This window comes from Mustela putorius, unplaced genomic scaffold (genome assembly GCF_011764305.1).
Source record: "Mustela putorius furo isolate JIRA1106 unplaced genomic scaffold, ASM1176430v1.1 tig00001118_pilon_pilon_pilon, whole genome shotgun sequence".
NCBI classification, from domain to species: Eukaryota; Metazoa; Chordata; class Mammalia; order Carnivora; family Mustelidae; genus Mustela; species Mustela putorius.
This window is the reverse complement of record NW_025421577.1, coordinates 546,035-563,225: the sequence shown is the minus strand read 5'-3', so window position 1 is coordinate 563,225 and position 17,191 is coordinate 546,035. Positions and strand designations below refer to the sequence as shown.

Below are 17,191 nucleotides of genomic sequence, written 5' to 3'. Positions count from 1 at the left end.
CTTCAAAGTGTAGGGATAGAGGGCACATACCTCAATATTATCAAAGCCATCTATGAAAAACCCACTGTAAATATCATTCTCAATGGAGAAAAATGAAAGCTTTTCCGCTAAGGTCAGGAACACGGCACAGGTGTCTGTTATCACCACTGCTATTCAACATAGTACTAGAAGTCCTAGCCTCAGCAATCAGACAACAAAAGGAAATTAAAGGCATCCAAATCGGCAAAGAAGAGGTCAAACTATTACTCTTTGCAGATGATATGCTACTGTATGTGGAAAACCCAAAAGGCTCCAGTCCAAAACTGCTAGAACTTGTACAGGAATTCAGTAAAGTGTCAGGATATAAAGTCAATGCAGAGAAATCAGTTGCATTTCTTTACACTAACAACAAGACAGAAGAAAGAGATTAAGGAGTCAATCCCATTTACAATTGCACCCAACACCATAAGATACCGAGGAATAAACCGAACCAAAGAGGCAAAGAATCTATACTCAGAAAACGGTAAAGTACTCATGAAAGAAATTGAGGAAGATACAAAGAAATGGAAAAATGTTCCATGCTCATGGACTGGAAGAACAAATATTGTGAAAATGTCTATTCTATCTAAAGCAATCTACACATTTAATGCAATCCCTATCAAAATCCCATCCATTTTTTTTTTATCAAAGAAATAGAACAAATAATCCTAAAATTTATTTGGAACCAGAAAAGACCTCGAACAGCCAATGGAATATTGAAAAAGAAAGCCAAAGTTGGTGGCATCACAATTCCGGACTTCAAGCTCTATTACAAAGCTGTCATCATCAAGACAGTATGGTACTGGCACAAAAACTGGAACAGAATAGAGAGCCCAGAAATAGACCCTCAACTCTATGGTCAACTAATCTTTGACAAAGCAAGAAGGAATGTCGAATGGAAAAAAGACAGCCTCTTCAACAAATGGTGCTGGAAAAATTGGACAGCCACATGAAAAAAAATGAAATTGGACTATTTCCTTACACCATACACGAAAATAGACTCAAAATGGATAAAGGACCTCAATGTGAGAAAGGAATCCATCAAAATCCTCGAGGAGAACACAGGCAGCAACCTCTTTGACCTCACAACTTCTTCCTAGGAACATCGCCAAAGACAAGACAAGCACGGGCAAAAATGAACTATTGGGATTTCATCAAGATCAAAGCTTTTGCACAGCAAAGGAAACAGTTAACAAAACCAAAAGACAACTGACAGAATGGGAGAAGATATTTGCAAACGACATATCAGATAAAGGGCTAGTATTGAAAATCTATAAAGAGCTTAGCAAACTCAACACCCAAAGAACAAAATAATCCAATCAAGAAATGGGCAGAGGACATGAACAGACATTTCTGCAAAGAAGACATCTAGATGGCCAACAGACACATGAAAAAAATGCTCCACATCACTCGGCATCAGGGAAATACAAATCAAAACCACAATGAGACACCACCTCACACCATTCAGAATGGCTAAAATTAACAAGTCAGGAAATGACAGATGCTGACAAGGATGCGGAGAGAGGGGAACCCTCCTACACTGTTAGTGGGAATGCAAGCTGGTGCAAGCACTTTGGAAAATGTGTGGAGGTTCCTCAAAAAACTGAAAACAGAGCTACCCTATGACCCAGCGACTGCACTACTGGGTACATATCCTAAAGATACAAATGTGGTGCTTCGAAGGGGCAAGTGCACCCAAATGTTTATGGCAGCAATGTCCATAATAGCCAAACTATGGAAAGAACCTAGATGTCCATCAACAGATGAATGGATAAAGAGGTGGTATATATATATATATATATATATATATATATATATATATATATATACAATGTAATACTATGCAACCATCAAAAGAAATGAAATCTTGCCATTTGCAATGATGTGGATGGAACTAGAGGGTATCATGCTTAGCGAACTAAGTCAATCGGAGAAAGACAGCTATCATATGATCTCCCTGATATGAGGACGTGGAGATGCAATGTGGGGGGTTTGAGGGGTAGGAAAAGAAAAAATGTGGGGTAGGAAAAGAAAAAATGAAAGAAGATGGGATCGGGAAGGAGACAAACCATGAAAGAATCAATCTCAAAAAACAGACTGAGGGTTGCTGGGGGGAGTGGGGGATGGGAGAGGGTGGTGGGGTTATGGACATTGGGGAGGGCAGGTGCTATGATGACTGCTGTGAAATGTGTAACCCTGGCGATTCACAGACCTGTACCCCTGGGGATAAAAATACATATGCCTATTTATAAATAAATAAATAAATAAATCGTAATAAATAAACAAACAAATAAATAAGGATAAAAATAACTTCTAAGGTTGTCTTTTTTTCTTTAGCTTAAGAAGATCACATCAAAATTTTAAGCAACTGTTGTGACAGAGCAGGCCTATCCCTTTGGCATATGCCATAAGGATGACCATTTGTAATGACCAAAAGTTACATGAGAAAAGGGAGCACAATAAAATTCAGCACATCAAAAAATGTTTTTCAGTAGCAGCAATGTGTTAAGTACGCTAAAGAATCGAGAGCATGTGGCCCAGTCCCTGTTCCTGAAGGGCTTGTGTCTGGTTGGGGGCCTATGACGTAGTCACAAACAGTCCGCAGCACTGTGGTGGGAGTAAACTGCGAGATGGCCTACACAGCAGGGGAGGGCCGGTGTCTGTGGCCTGAGATGGAGGAAACCACCCTCTAGAGGACAGACTGGAAAAAGCAGAGCAGAGACAGCCAACAACCTGATGAGACCAGAGACAGAAAGAGCTGGAAAGCAGAGATGCCAATACCCCACCTTTCTGTTCCAGAAAAGTCACCAAGTAAAAGCTTGGAGGTCCAACCTTCCCAAATGGGCAGGCTAAAATGCTCATCATTTGTACAAGATGAGCAAAAATCAGCCCTGGAGCTTCTTTGAAAGCCAGTGCTCCTTTGGTTAAACCACAAAGCCCTGAGGGATCACTCTCTCAAGGAAAACTAGAATCCAGTGAGTCGCCCTAGCAGTCCCCTGCCAGATCCCACTGTCGCCTCCTCCTGTGTCTTCTAGGCAGAGACAGTGTAGATGCTGGGTCTATCATTCACTTGCTGTGAAACAACAAGTGAGTAGTTCACCTTTCCCCAGAGGCACATGGGTAAAACAGGGTCGGAACAGGTCTGTGAGGATTCGGTGAGTAATGACATGATGTGCCTTGCACCATGACTGTCACATAGTAAGACCTTACTAAAGGCTACATATTATTACTCCCATCTGTGCTCATCTTCCTAAAATGCCCTCTGTCCACAGTATCAAATCTATCAAATCTGACAGCCCAAAAGGAAACCACAGAATCATAAGAAAACACAAATAGAAACATGGCCAACTGAAGAATGTTACGGAACTACATATGGTCATGGGGATTTCGGAGGAGAGCAAATATGAAGAAAAAAAGAAGGCATGGCTGCAGAAGCAAGCTTTCTGGAATGTTCGGTGACAGATCAGCATGGGAGGGCAGTCTGGTGTCTAAGTGGAGTGAAATGAATAGTGGTCTGAAGAGTTTGGATTTTCTCCAATCTGCACAAAATGTGATCCTGGGGAAGCTTCTCATCTGGGGGAAGGCTGCGACAGGAGCACGTGGGGGCAGCAAGCAGCAGCAGCAATGTAGGGCAGAGGATGGGCAGGACCCGTCAGGAACCAGCAAAGTAGCTAAGCAAGCCTTGCCAGAGTGCCACAGAGGGGCGCCACCAAGGGCTACCGTGAAGGGGTAACTAATAAGCCCGTGAAGGATGATAAATGGGTCCTTTCTTTGTGATTAAAATTCAGTCTGCTTTGATACTGGTTTCTGGAAAATCTATTTCCTAAAGCCTGCGAAAACTCCAAGTGACAGTTGATGAGAAAATAAATCATCATGAAAGCCCAGACTAAATCCCTCCAATGTTTAACATCCTGTTTTAATAAGGGAAAAAGAAAATCTACCCGGCTGTATAGGTTGGGCTCTTTGGGGATCAGTTTGCTGACCCACAGAGTGACCAAGCTGAGAAATGACTAACCCATCCTGCAGACTCTCCAAGGCGGGAGCCTATTCGTTCTTTTCCGTGGGCTTGTTTACTTTAGTCTAGGGCTAGGACCATCAAGACCACCACCCTAGTCAGCTGTTGGATATGGTCATGAGGAAGTGACCAGGAATGCTCTTGGCTTCCTCTTTCCCTGAAAAGATTTGTGAGAAGCCAACATGAAGAGTATACTCAAATTCTTAACCTTATTTCACAGTTAATAAAAATAGCCAGAACCTGGATCCCTCCCACCTCACCCCACTTCAGATCCCAGAGGCAGTTCTTTTTGACAAATATTAACATTAGCTTCGGTCTTCCTTAGTCACAGCCTCCCACCCGCCCAGCCTGCTGCAGACACACATGACCGCTCTCCTCACGGTCCGCAGAAGCTCTGCTAATAAAACTCTCAAAGGCAGAGCTGTCTCATTTACACGCTGTCTAGCCAAAAACATGGCAGATGCCTCAAGGGTCTTAATGAGATGCTCACTTCATAGTTTCCTGCCATGATGAGTTTAGCAAACTTCCTGGATCCTGCCACGTTACAGCGCTCTCCAATGTTAACAAAGTTGGTGTACGGTCCGATCCTGAAGGGCTCTAGACCTTAAAAGGAGAAGTATTTTGAAAATTTTCTGAAAATTCATATGATGACATGAGACAGACAGAAAACAAATGTTTTCATTGAGAAAGAAGTTTCCGCGGCGCAGCCCATGCATGGGGCTAGACAGGATCTCTGATGTGCAATTAGGTCTGTGGCCTTTCCCCCAGGAATATTTAAACACAACAAAGGCTACATGGATAGCCAGAACTCCCAAAAGAAGTATTTTAGGAGTTTAGATGTAAATTTTTCCAAAGAACTGCTTCATACCAGCTCTGAGAAATAAGGAAACATTATCGTCATATCGCTATTTCACCAAGAGTGGGGGCCGAAGCCATGAAGTTAGAATCGGCAGGATTGCTCCACAGCTATCCACTCCGACATCAGTCTGAAGCCGGATGGAGCAAGCTTTCCTAATCCCCCCAGCAGTGAGCGGAGGGGTTTACCTTATGTCTTTGATCCAGAGGCCAAGAACCGACAACCAGCAAGGATGAATGGGATCACAAGGAAAGACCCAGGTTGGACCAGGGAGAGAGTTGCCGCGCTCACCCCCCATTCATGAGCTGACGCTGGGAAAAGCGGGGCTCTCTGTACCTCTTTCCCCTGTTACAGGCCAACAGAGGGGCAAGTACTAACTTTATAATTATGAACACATTTGGGGACATAAAAAGCAAGATGCAGCGTCAAGCATCACTACAGCCCTTAACTGTCTTTGTCTACTCGCTCTATACAAACAGTGGAGCAAGGGGTCTTCCTGGGTGGTTACAGGTCGGGTGGAGGGACAGAGCCGCAGGTTCAAAGCCCCATCCAGCTGTCTCAGTTCCCAGTTCCCAGCCCAGGGACACTTCTTTCATAGCCTCTGCTCATAAAAAAAGAGAGACTTAAAAAGGACGGTTTTTCGCACTTGTTTCATACATTTCATAGCACTATTATAAAAAGGAGACTAGAGATCGCTGGATAAGCATAAAATTAGCACCAGCCAAAAGAAAATGGCTTTTGTGTCCTTTGTCAAAGCACTGGTTGAGAAAGAACAAAGTATCAGGGAGAGGAAAATAACGAATATGAGATGAGTAATCACAGAAGTATTCCAGACTGTTTAAGGGATGGGGGCAGCTATGCTGTCCCAGTTTTGTCCTGTGGTTTCTTCCCACTGGTAGTGACCCTCCACATGAGCCTCAGGATGTCTCCCAGTCCTTAGTCAGATCCCAGGCTCTCAGAGCAGGCAAACAGGGTACTATTTGTACTGTAGCCCAAATGCTGCTGTGGTCCTGCGTCACCGCCCTATGAGCACCACACACGGAGTGCTTCTCATCAGTTATGCATGTGAAGTATCTGACATAAAAAATACCTTTTTCTTAAGTTTGCAATCCATGAAAGAGTATGTTTGATGTCATTCTTTTAAAATCTGAATCAACATGATTTTTTAAAGAATTTTATTTATTTATTTGACAGAGAGAGAGATCACAAGTAGACAGAGAGGCAGGCAGAGAGAGAACAGGAAGCAGGCTCCCTGATGAGCAGAGAGCCCGATGTGGGGCTCGATCCCAGAACCCTGGGATCAGGACCTGAGCCAAAGGCAGACACTTAACTGACTGAACCACCCAGGTACTCCGTGAAGGTGATTTTTAAGCAATTTAGAAATAGCACATGAAATTCAAATCAGAAGAAGAGGATTCTTTTACTCTTACATCTAAATTTGTTTAAAAAATCATATCTAGGGGCACCTGGGATCAGTGGAGAGCCTGCTTCTCCCTCTGCCCCTCCCCCTTCTTGTGCTCTCTCAAATAAATAAAATCTTAATAAAAAAATAAATTAAATAATAATCACATCTAAGTGGTTCTCTTGTTTCAACTTACTATTTAAATGGCTAGCACTTGGCTGAAGCAAACAATAATTTTAAGATCTAAGGATATAGTAAACTATCATAACATACCTCTCTCTGTTTTCTGGAGAATAAAAAGAAAACATGGAAGACTGAAGAGGGTTTTTAACCCAACTTCACACCCACTGGGATGAATTCAATGAAACTATGTTCTGAGAAAGTAGGTGTGTTCCTTTTGCTGTTCCTTGTATTTTATTTCAATTTTCTTTGAGGAACGTTAAGGAACAAATATTTCAATTCAGAGAGATGCTAAATTCAAAATTATTAGGGTGCATAATTTCCCATGTACAGTTAAGAATCTGTTTATATACAAACATATATTTTACTGTTTTTCTTAGGGATTCTACCTAAGAATACACCATTGAAGTATTATGGTGAAAACATAACATTTAAAGTTAATCTTATTCTATTTGTTTGTACTTGGTTAAGACCTGAATGCGACAAACGTGTAAAGCATGGTCTTCTGTTGGAATCTGAATTCCTTCATTGATATGTGAAAGGTTTTCCAATTTTACTGTCACTGGCATCTGAGCATGTTGTTTTATAAAGGACAAGATTCCAGGGTGGGAATTGAGTGGTTTCATTTTTTTCCTTTTAATTTTTGCTTTTCTTAAGTTATGTCGATTAAAAAAAACTCCAGTATTGTGGAGTAAACTTAGTATCTTGAACCATGTTTGGGTAAGGTCAGACATGATTTCTAAATGCTGTTTTTACTTGTATTTTACTTTTGGTATGGCCAAATATTTAGCTTATTTTTCATAGTTCCTGATACTGTCAGAAATATCAAAATAAATCTGTTCCCTAAAAATAAAAAAGTTGGCATGATAAACTCTTTTATTAATGTTCCTTATTTGAACATCAAAACTCATCCTCAAAAAGGGAGGGTGCCCACCTTATGGGACTGCTGAGCAGCACCAAACAGAATTTTCAATACACAACCCTTTTTGGTGACTCTGGGATCGTGACAATAAAGCTGCTGAAACTACCACAATTTTCTATGAAGAGGCTGCTATCATGACACACCATAGGCCCTGACAGTTTAGAATTTTCAATAACTAATAGCAAGTCTGACAATTAAAATACTTAGCCCATGGCTAAGAGTTTGTTTTCAAAGCCGTGCCTCACAGAGCCAGGGCCGCGTTCAAAACCTATGCAAGGGCCCTACCTTGGGCAAACCACCTGTGCCTTCTGCCTATTTCCCACCCCTGCTCTTCACCAGAATTCATTTAAATGCAAGAAAAAATATGTACACTTCTTCGACCTAAGAAACAAGTTGCTTGGCACACGCATCACTACCACTTAGAATAAACATGTGAAATTAACCCAAAAATGGTTTCTGAAATGATAAAAATCATGTCTTTACCACTTACCAGATAGTAACATATGCTCTTCAAAAACAGTGGCAGGTGGAACTCTAGGCTTACAGTTCTTCACAGCTTTAGCAATCTCCCTGAGTTAAAAGAGAAAACACTAAATCCATTAATTCAGAATAAAATAAATTTAATTAAACTAATTCCCAGCTATGAAATTAAGTCTATTTAACATAATTATGCACATAATTATATACCTAATTCCAAATGTGCAGCAACAGTTACGCCTTTTAGTTTTCTCAGCAATGCAGAAAATGAATGTGTCAACTTTAACTTTTCTGTATTCTCCCAGTCTGCTGTGGACTGACTGCACCAGTTTCTGCCCTCAGGGATGGAAACCGAGATGTGCTATGGTTTATGCAAATGCAAATGGCAAATCTCATTTCTTTCCCAAGCCCACAGAAGCCCTCTACTCCATGAAATATGTGCCTGCTTCTTAGTGGTTTAAAAGAAAAAAAGGCTTCATCGTTGAGAATGAGGGACGTACAGGAGGAGAAGCCAGGAGTGGAGGCCTGTGTTTTAGGTCAGTTTTCCCCACTGAGCACAGAAAGCACAGAGGAGAGAGGGTCCATAGGAATAAATCACTAAAATGCCAAGACAATGACTCTTAAAAATTTGCTTTGATTATGCATCTACTTTTCAACTTTATTGGCTCTAGTAAATTATGTCTTTGATCAACCTGGAAAAATCTGGCTATTCCACTAAATTTATCAGGGCTAGTATGAACTCCTCTCCTTGCTTTGCTGCCCCTAGATTAGCAAGCAGACACCAAAGTAAGATAACACACGTGCGCGCGCGCACACACACACAGAGACACACACAGAGAAACACAGACACACACACACACAGACAAGACAGACAGCCAGAGACACACACAGACATATACATATATCTGATGTCGATACACAGAAACACACACACAGTTATTTTTAACACAACATTTTAAAAAGGAGGAGATAACCTTAAAAACAAAAAAAGATCCAAAGATTTAAAAACAAAAAGAGATCCACCTTCAACTACTGATTACTTAAAAGAGATTTTTAAAATTCCACAGGCTCGGGGCACCTGGGTGGCTCAGTGGGTTAAGCCGCTGCCTTCAGCTCAGGTCATGATCTCAGGGTCCTGGGATCGAGTCCCACATCGGGCTCTCTGCTCAGCTGGGAGCCTGCTTCCTCCTCTCTCTCTCTGCCTGCCTCTCTGTCTACTTGTGATCTCTCTCTGTCAAATAAATAAATAAAATCTTTAAAAAAAAAAAAAATAAAAAAAAAAAAAATAAATAAAATTCCACAGGCTCTGGGGCGCCTGGGTGGCTCAGTGGGTTAAAGCCTCTGCCTTCGGCTCAGGTCATGGTCTCAGGGTCCTGGGATGGAGCCTCCCATTGGGCTCTCTGCTCAGCAGGGAACCTGATTCCTCCTCTCTCTCTGCCTGCCTCTCTGCCTACTTGTGATCTCTCTCTGTCAAATAAATAAATAAAATCTTAAAAAAAAATTCCACAGGTTCTTCACAGAGTCTATCACAGAAGCTAACAACAGCAGTGGAATGTTAGGAAATTCAGGATGGTGGACACACGGTGCAAACGGAAGCAGACTCAGAACAGTGAGATGACTGGCTCAAAATAGGATCATCAGTCACAGTAGAGACAAAACAAATTATAAATAGCAAAAACTATATTCTATGCCACTGGACTGCAACCCTCTTATAAGCCACAAAATGGCAAGGACACACTTGGCCAGGCTCTTCTTCCACACCCCCGTGCTTCAACACTCACATCATGGGATAAGCAATGACGGTGTGACATCTCGACCTCAAGGTCCTGTTGTCTTACCGTCTTCTCCTTCCATGAGACAACTAATGGAGGCATGTATCTGTCCACAAGAAACACGAACCATCCCTTCCTAATTTTCTGAATATTAGTTAGGTATTTCAGGAGATAATATCATGACACCTGGAATTTGCTTTACAGTATTCTAAGAGGAAAAAGTTGGATAATAGACAAGAATACTAAAATCTTTAAAATTATGGAAACTCTGTGATAAGCATATGGAGAGTCATTTTATTATCTAATTTTGTTTTTTGGAATTTTTCACAATATAACGATCTCAGTTTGCCAGGGCTGTCAAAATAAAATACCCCTGGCTGAGCAGCTTAAACAGCAGCCATTTCTCAAGTTTCTGAAAGCCAGAAGTCTGAGACACAGTGAGGCCAAGGCTGGTCTCCCCTCAAGCATTTCCTGCTGGAGACAGCCCTCTCCACCCTGCACCTTCAGTCTGTCCCCACTGGGTCCCTTCCTCTGTGTGTCTGTGTCCTCATCTCACCTCACAAAGACACCACTTGTATGGGATTTGGATCCACCCAATATGATCTACCTAACCTTGATTATCTCTTTAGAGATCCTATCTCCAAATAAAGTCACATTTCAAAGGAACTGGGCAGCAGGAAATTCAACACAGGAATGGTGAGTGGGTGGAGGACACAATTCATCCCATAACAAAAGACCCAGTGTTTAGAAGCCATCCTTACCTGATATGATCTGGGGTCGTACCACAGCAACCACCCACTATATTGACCAAGCCGTCCGCAGCAAAGTCCTGCATTTCAGAAAAGAGTAAGTTTCACGGAATCCGTCTGAATTCTAAACTGGAGATGACAATTCCTCAATAACAAATTTTTTGTTATAAAGAGAGAGTTAAACATACTTAATACAAAATATAAAGCTTTCACGTGCCCCAGATATCAGTTTAAAAGCAGAAAATAGTTCAAATGCTATGAAATCCTTCACACCATTTAGAAGTACAATTACATAATCATTTGCCTATTTGCTCATAATAAAGTTTTTCTTTTACCCGTATGCTGAGCTGAATGAATGTGAGCTGGAAAACGTATCAAGTAACAAAGTGAACATCATTTTTTACATTTAAATTAAATTTTAAAGAACTAAAGAAAAAAATATTCAGGGTCGCCTGGGTGGGTCGTCAGTTAAAAGTGTCTGCCTTTGGCTCAGGTTATGATCCCAGGGTCCTGGGATCAAGTCTCACATCATCATCAAGCACCCTGGCAGGGAGTCTGCGGCTCCCTCTCCTTCCTCCTCTGCTTCTGACCCTTCCCCATCCCCACCTGTGCTCTGATCTCTCTCTCTCAAATAAAGATATGAAATCTTTTTAAAAAATAAAGAACTAAAAATTCGTTTCCTCAGTCACATTCCAAGTTCTCCAATAACCGCATGGTAGTGGCTAAATACGGGCCACTGGGGATCTAGAGTTTAACCTTATGCTAGCTAGCAAAAGATAGTAACTGAGGCAGGAAGTTAAGAAACTGGGAATTAGGAGTACTGGAAATATCATCTACTAGATAAGGAAGTGAAACCACAAGAGAGGAGTCAGAAATCATTTAGGAGAGAATGTTACTGAGTTAGAAGCTCAAAGTCCAAGGAATGAGGAAAAGACCCAGGGGTTGTGGGCACTATGGTACCGCAACCTGGGGCAAAAGATGCAGGGATTAGTGGGTACTATGGTCCCGCAACCTGGGATTCAAAGGTGGGAGGTGTGTGGGTGACCACAGGGAGTAAGGAGGACATCTCATCCACCCAGCAGTTTGGTTGTGGTAGAGTGGGGGAGGGGGCCCCTGTGGAGGCCAAGAAAAACAAGGCTGTACCCATCTCGAGTCTAGCCCTAAGTGCAGCCATCTTGATGTTCCAGATTATCACAAAATATTTCCTGGGTTCTGATCTACTCAGGTTATCACTTTAAACAGTCCCTCTCTCCTTTAATGATTGATTTAAACCCCTAGACTCAGCTGCCTGTCTTTCATAACTCCCCTATACATTCCCCAACTGATCAATGTTGGCCCCAGTTGGTAGGGACAACTCTATACCCCTACTCAGCAGGAAGAAGTTACAGAAGATGAGACCTTCCAACTTCAACCACCTTAAAAATTTAAGGGTCAAAATTGTTCAGGGGGAAATGTGGAGGCCTAGAAAATTAAGGCCATCCCACCTCAGGTTTAGCTTTAGCAGAAGTACAGCCATCTTAGCTCCGCAGCCATCTCAGACCCCTGTGCCCAAGGGCTGAACTTTCCCCTACTTTGCTTTAGTAAGCCCCACCCTGCTTTAGTTCAGAGACCCCCCCACCCTGCTTTAGTAAGCCCACCCTGCTTTAGTTCCAGAGACCCCCACCCTGCTTCAGTAACAGGAAGCCATAAATACCCCTGCCTTAACTAAGCTCGGGGTCCAAGACCCTACTCCACTGTGCTGGGTATACTTGGGCCCAAGCTTAAGCTTGTCAAATAAACCCTCGTGTGATTGCATCGGTGCTTGGCTCCTTGGTGGTCTCTCAGACACAAAAACTTGGGCATAACAGCCTCACTTGAGAGGACTGCAGAAGATATCCAAATTTCTGTTAGTGTGGGTCCGGCCTCACTGGGATTTTCCAACAGCCACCAGGGCCAGATGGGGAGAAAGATGTGGATAGCGAGCCCCTCCCTCTGCCTCTACCACAGTAATTAGGAGTGGTTAAGCTTTTGTTATATATACACAGGGATTTCTTTAGGAGAAAATTCTACTTCTAAATATTCTAAATCTAAGATTCCATTTCTCTATCTCTTAAAAAACCAAATGAAAGACCATCCTTAACCTTTAGTTGTGTGGCCATCATATCCGGAGTTTCGTCGTAGTCACCAAACGTGTTGGGAAGACCTAAGAAAGCATGATTTCAAGCATTACTGAAAACCATCTTAACAAACAAGCTAGTGATCATTGAGGCTGTAGGTGTAAAAGTTAGGAAACTTTTTATTTATAATTAAATGGTAATTATTTGCAAAAACAAGTCTTAATACTGAACATAGTAAATGCAGAGATAGCACACCCCCTCCCCCCCAGAAAAAATCACAAAGGAGCAAATAAACATAGACTGTTTCTCTTCCATTTGAAAGAAAAGAGTTACTACTATATGGGACAGGATTTCTTCAACTCCATCCCCTTCCCATGTAGGAAACTCAACCTTGTCAGCTATCTGCTTGCGGGTAGAGGTTGGGGGACTACTACATATCCTTTGAACTAATGAGCACCTGGTGATATGAATAAAAAACACAGAACACAAGTTCTCAAATTTTCCCAAGTTCCAATTTTCAAATAAATATTCCCAAGTAAAATGTTAATGTTGAATTAACCAATTTCCTATTTTATTTATTAACTCCTTCCAGTTATCTTACGCCTTCTGGGAAATAAAATTTGGTGAGCATTAAGAGACACTGATTTGGAGAAAGAAAGCTGGAAAAGGACTATCCGCCCTAAGTAGCTTAAGCAAATGCTCAAAAACATTTACCAGGAAATCTGGTTAATCCAGAATGGGTTACTAGTTTCTAACTGGGTAGTTTGAGAACTGTCCATAAATACCTGCATCTATATCAGTATATAGTAAGCTAGAAGTGCTAACTTCCAGGAAGGAAAAAGCTGACACACTAGTTGTTAACAACATGGCAGAACAGAGAGGAGGGTCCCCCCTCCCCTTCTTGGCACTCAACCCTTTGGCTCTGTTCACAGGGCCAACACTGTCACCCAAAGCAAGGCTCTGTAACTGGGCTTCATCCCCCAAAGTTCTATCCAATCCTGCAGCTTTCAGGGTGAGTCACATTGTTCCTTCAAGTCTAGAGGCAAGCACTCTTCATTTAAAAAATGGCCACTGAATTTCAACTATGTACCAAGACCTGCAAAGTCAACTCTTTCAGCCAAACTCTTTTAACCCTCCCCACCCCTGTCCGGTGTATTTGGATATCCCCACGTGCAACCCCCTAGAAATACACACCTGCATTGGGATAACAGAGGACATAGGCTGTTGTACATTTCCCAATTGTTTCAATAAAAGGTCTCATTTCAGCTGCACCCAGAGCACAGTTTAATCCAATGCTGTAAAAACAATAAGAAGGTATCAGGAATACCATCTTGTATACAAGGTATTTATGTATATCAAACATTACAATAAAGAAATGGCTATATTTAAAACAAAGCAGACAATACATCTACTTTAGCTTTAGCACCTTTATTCGGATACAGTCAAAGCCATTTCACTGAAGTTCCCTGAAGCTCTGAATGTTTCCGTCCATGTCTGCAATGTCAGATGATCTTACAGCTAAGGACCATGCCTTTCTCCTTGAAGAAGATCACAGTCGATTACCGGTATACTGGTAAACAGAAATGTCAGCCAACTACCAATGCTAACAGACATCTGATCTGAAAGTAATACTTAAAGAGAAGGAAAAAGGAAAATCAGGGATGTAGAGGAGAAGACACAGTGAGGATACCTGGAAGCCACTCTGGGAGCCCAGAAGACCCAAGACTGAGTAGTCCTTGCTCTGTAGCTGACTTGCAAGGTGACGTTGGACTTAAAATTTATCCTCTTATAAATTAAGCTGGTATATCTACAAAACCAAGTTTCGCTTTGCAAATGAAACTTATTATGGGCTCAAATGAAACAGATCCAAGCAGAGCTGCTCTAATAGAAGTTTGTAGAGCGGAGGGCCTGAAACCCCTCCAATACCACTCTCAGTGGGGGCCCTGTAAGAATTCAGAAAATTAACTAGGAAGCTACTAGACTATGTGATTTTTTAGTTTTTTATATTTTAATCTTTCTCTTTTACTATGATTCCTAAGTGCAATGTGGTATGCTATATTAGATCCTGAGGCAGAAAAAACAGCAATTGTGGAAATATTTGAAATCTGAATAAAGTCTGGCATTTAGTTAATAATATTACTATTCTTATTTTTGACAAAAGAACCATAGTTACATAAGTGCTAACATTAGGGAAAACTAGATGAAGAGTATATGGAAATTCTCTCTACTATTTTTGCAACTTTTCTATAAATCTGAAATTATCCCAAAATAAAGTTTATTTAACAAATACACACAACACCCATTTATGATTAAAAACTCTCAGCAAAATAGGAATAGAGGAGAACTTCCTCAACTTGATAAAGAATATCTACAGGGAGCCTGCTTCCTCCTCTCTCTTTGTCTGCTTCTGTGTGATCTCCGTCTGTCAAATAAATAAATAAAATCTTTAAAAAAAAAATAATAATATCCAAGAATATCCAAAAAGAATATCCAGAAAACCAAGAGCTGACATGATAACTTAATGATGTAAAACTAGATGCTCTCCCCATAAGACAGGGAACAAAACACAGGATGTCTCTTTTCAACTCTAATGGACATAATACTGAAAGTCCTGGCTAATTCAAGAAGAGAAGGAAAATACAAGGTACACAGACTGAAAAGGAAGATATAAAACCATCTTTGTTCATAGGTAAGATATAGAAAATCCCAAAGAATCAACCAAAAAATTCTTGGAACTAATAAAGCACTGAAAGCAAGGTTGCAAAAGACAAAGTTAATATACAAAAGTCAATTGTTTACCTCTATCCCAAACATTAGCTACTGAAATTAGAAATTAAAAACATGATACCATTTACACTGGCATCAAAACAAATGAAATAGTGGGGTATAATTCTAACAAAATATGTACATGATCTACCTGAAGAATACTATAAAACAACAAAACTCTGAAGAAAGAAATCAAAGCAAATTTAAATAGGTAAATAGATAATCCATAGCCATGAATAGGAAGACTCAGTTTTTTTTTTTAAAGGAAAAAAATTTTTTTTTAACATTTTATTTGACAGAGATCACAAGTAGGCAGAGAGAGAGAGAGAGGGGAGGAAGCAGGCTCCCCAATGAGCAGAGAGCCCAGTGCAGGGCTCAATCCCAGGACCCAGGGATCATGACCTGAGCCCAAGGCAGAGGCTTAACCCACTGAGCCACCCAGGCACCCCAAGACTCAGTATTATTAAGATGCCAGCTTAATAATACTGAGTCTTCCTATTCATGGAATATATATATTCCATGAATTCATCAATATATATTCCATGAAAATATGTGTGTGTGGGGGGTATGTATGAATATACATACACACACATATATATATATATTCATTCACACATACCCAATGAAATTTCTAGCCAGTTATTTTGTAGCTATCAACAAACAGATTCTAGTGTGTATATGAACAGGCAAACAACCCAGAGTACCTAATCCAATATTGAAGGAAAAGAACAAAGTTGAAGGACTGACACTAAAAGCTAAAGTAATCAATGGTATCAGTGTAAGAAGAGACAAACAGATCAATGGAATGAAGCAGAGAGTCTAGAAAAAGAAACACACAAATACAGTCAACTGATCTTTGACAAAGGAGCAAAGGGAAGCCAACACAGGACCTTCTTCTCTGCAAACAGTGCTGCAAGAAATGGACATTCACATTTTAAAAAATTCAATAAGACACAGACCTTACACCTTTCACAAAAATTAACTCAAAATGGATCCCAGACCTAAATATAAGCTGCAAAACTATTAAAGATACAAGATAAATAAAATGATAACATAGCCTGAAACATTTAATATTATACTTACTATACTAACTGGAATTTAAAGAAAAACTTGGAAGAAAAAAAGATAACACAGGAGAAGACTTAGGAGGCCCAAGAGTTTTGCAATGAATTTATAGATAAAACATTGAAAGCAGGATCAATGAAAGAAAAAACTGATGAGCTGGACTTCACTAAAATCAACTACTTCGGCTCAATGAAAGACACATACTGTTAAAAGCTTGGGAAGACAAGCCACAGATTGGGAGAAACTATTTGCAAAACACATATTTGATAAAGAAATGATAACCAAACCATAAAAATTTCTTAAAATTCAACAATAAATCTATATGCACCTAATGTGGAGCAAAATAACATATAAAACAATTATTAACAGACCTAAAGGGAGAAATTGACAGCAACAGGACAACAGGGGACTTTAGCACACCACTTTCGTCAATGGTGATCATCCAGACAGAAAATCAATAAGGAAACACTGGCCTTAATATGACACATTAGACCAATGGACTTAACTGATAGATACAGAACTTTCCAACCAAAAGCAGCAGAACACATGTTCTTCTCAAGTGTACACAAACATTCCCTTTAACACATTAGGCCACAAAAGAAGTCTCAAAAATTAAAGATGACTGAAATCAAACCAAGCATCTTTTCCAACCATAATAGTATAAAACTAGAAATTAATTATAGAAAAAAAAACTAGTAAAACTAGAAATTAATTATAGGGGAAAAAAACTAGTAAAATTACAAATATGTAGAGATGAAACCGATTACTGAACAACTGCTGAGTCACAGAAGAAATCAAAAGAGAAATTTAAAAAAATACCTAGAGACATGTGAAAACTTTTAATACGACACACCAAAATCTGTGGGAGACCGC

The 17,191-nt window shown here is 40.5% G+C and overlaps 1 protein-coding gene across 7 annotated transcripts in view; it reads right to left on the bottom strand.

Moving 5' to 3' along the window:
* MTR (5-methyltetrahydrofolate-homocysteine methyltransferase) overlaps positions 1 to 17,191 on the bottom strand; it is a 105,044-nt gene that overhangs the window by 65,210 nt on the left and 22,643 nt on the right. For 5 of the 7 annotated variants that reach the window (XM_004774785.3, XM_045087353.1, XM_045087352.1 and 2 more), the window contains 5 exons: positions 13,682 to 13,782; positions 12,512 to 12,573; positions 10,404 to 10,471; positions 7,884 to 7,963; positions 4,524 to 4,636 (listed from right to left, as the gene is read on the bottom strand). In XM_004774785.3, the coding sequence (XP_004774842.1) occupies positions 4,524 to 4,636; positions 7,884 to 7,963; positions 10,404 to 10,471; positions 12,512 to 12,573; positions 13,682 to 13,782 (424 nt within the window). Of the gene's footprint in view, positions 1 to 4,523; positions 4,637 to 7,883; positions 7,964 to 10,403; positions 10,472 to 12,511; positions 12,574 to 13,681; positions 13,783 to 13,913; positions 13,990 to 17,191 lie in introns of those variants that run through there. The other 2 variants (XM_045087356.1, XM_013046985.2) reach the window with 2 other exon arrangements.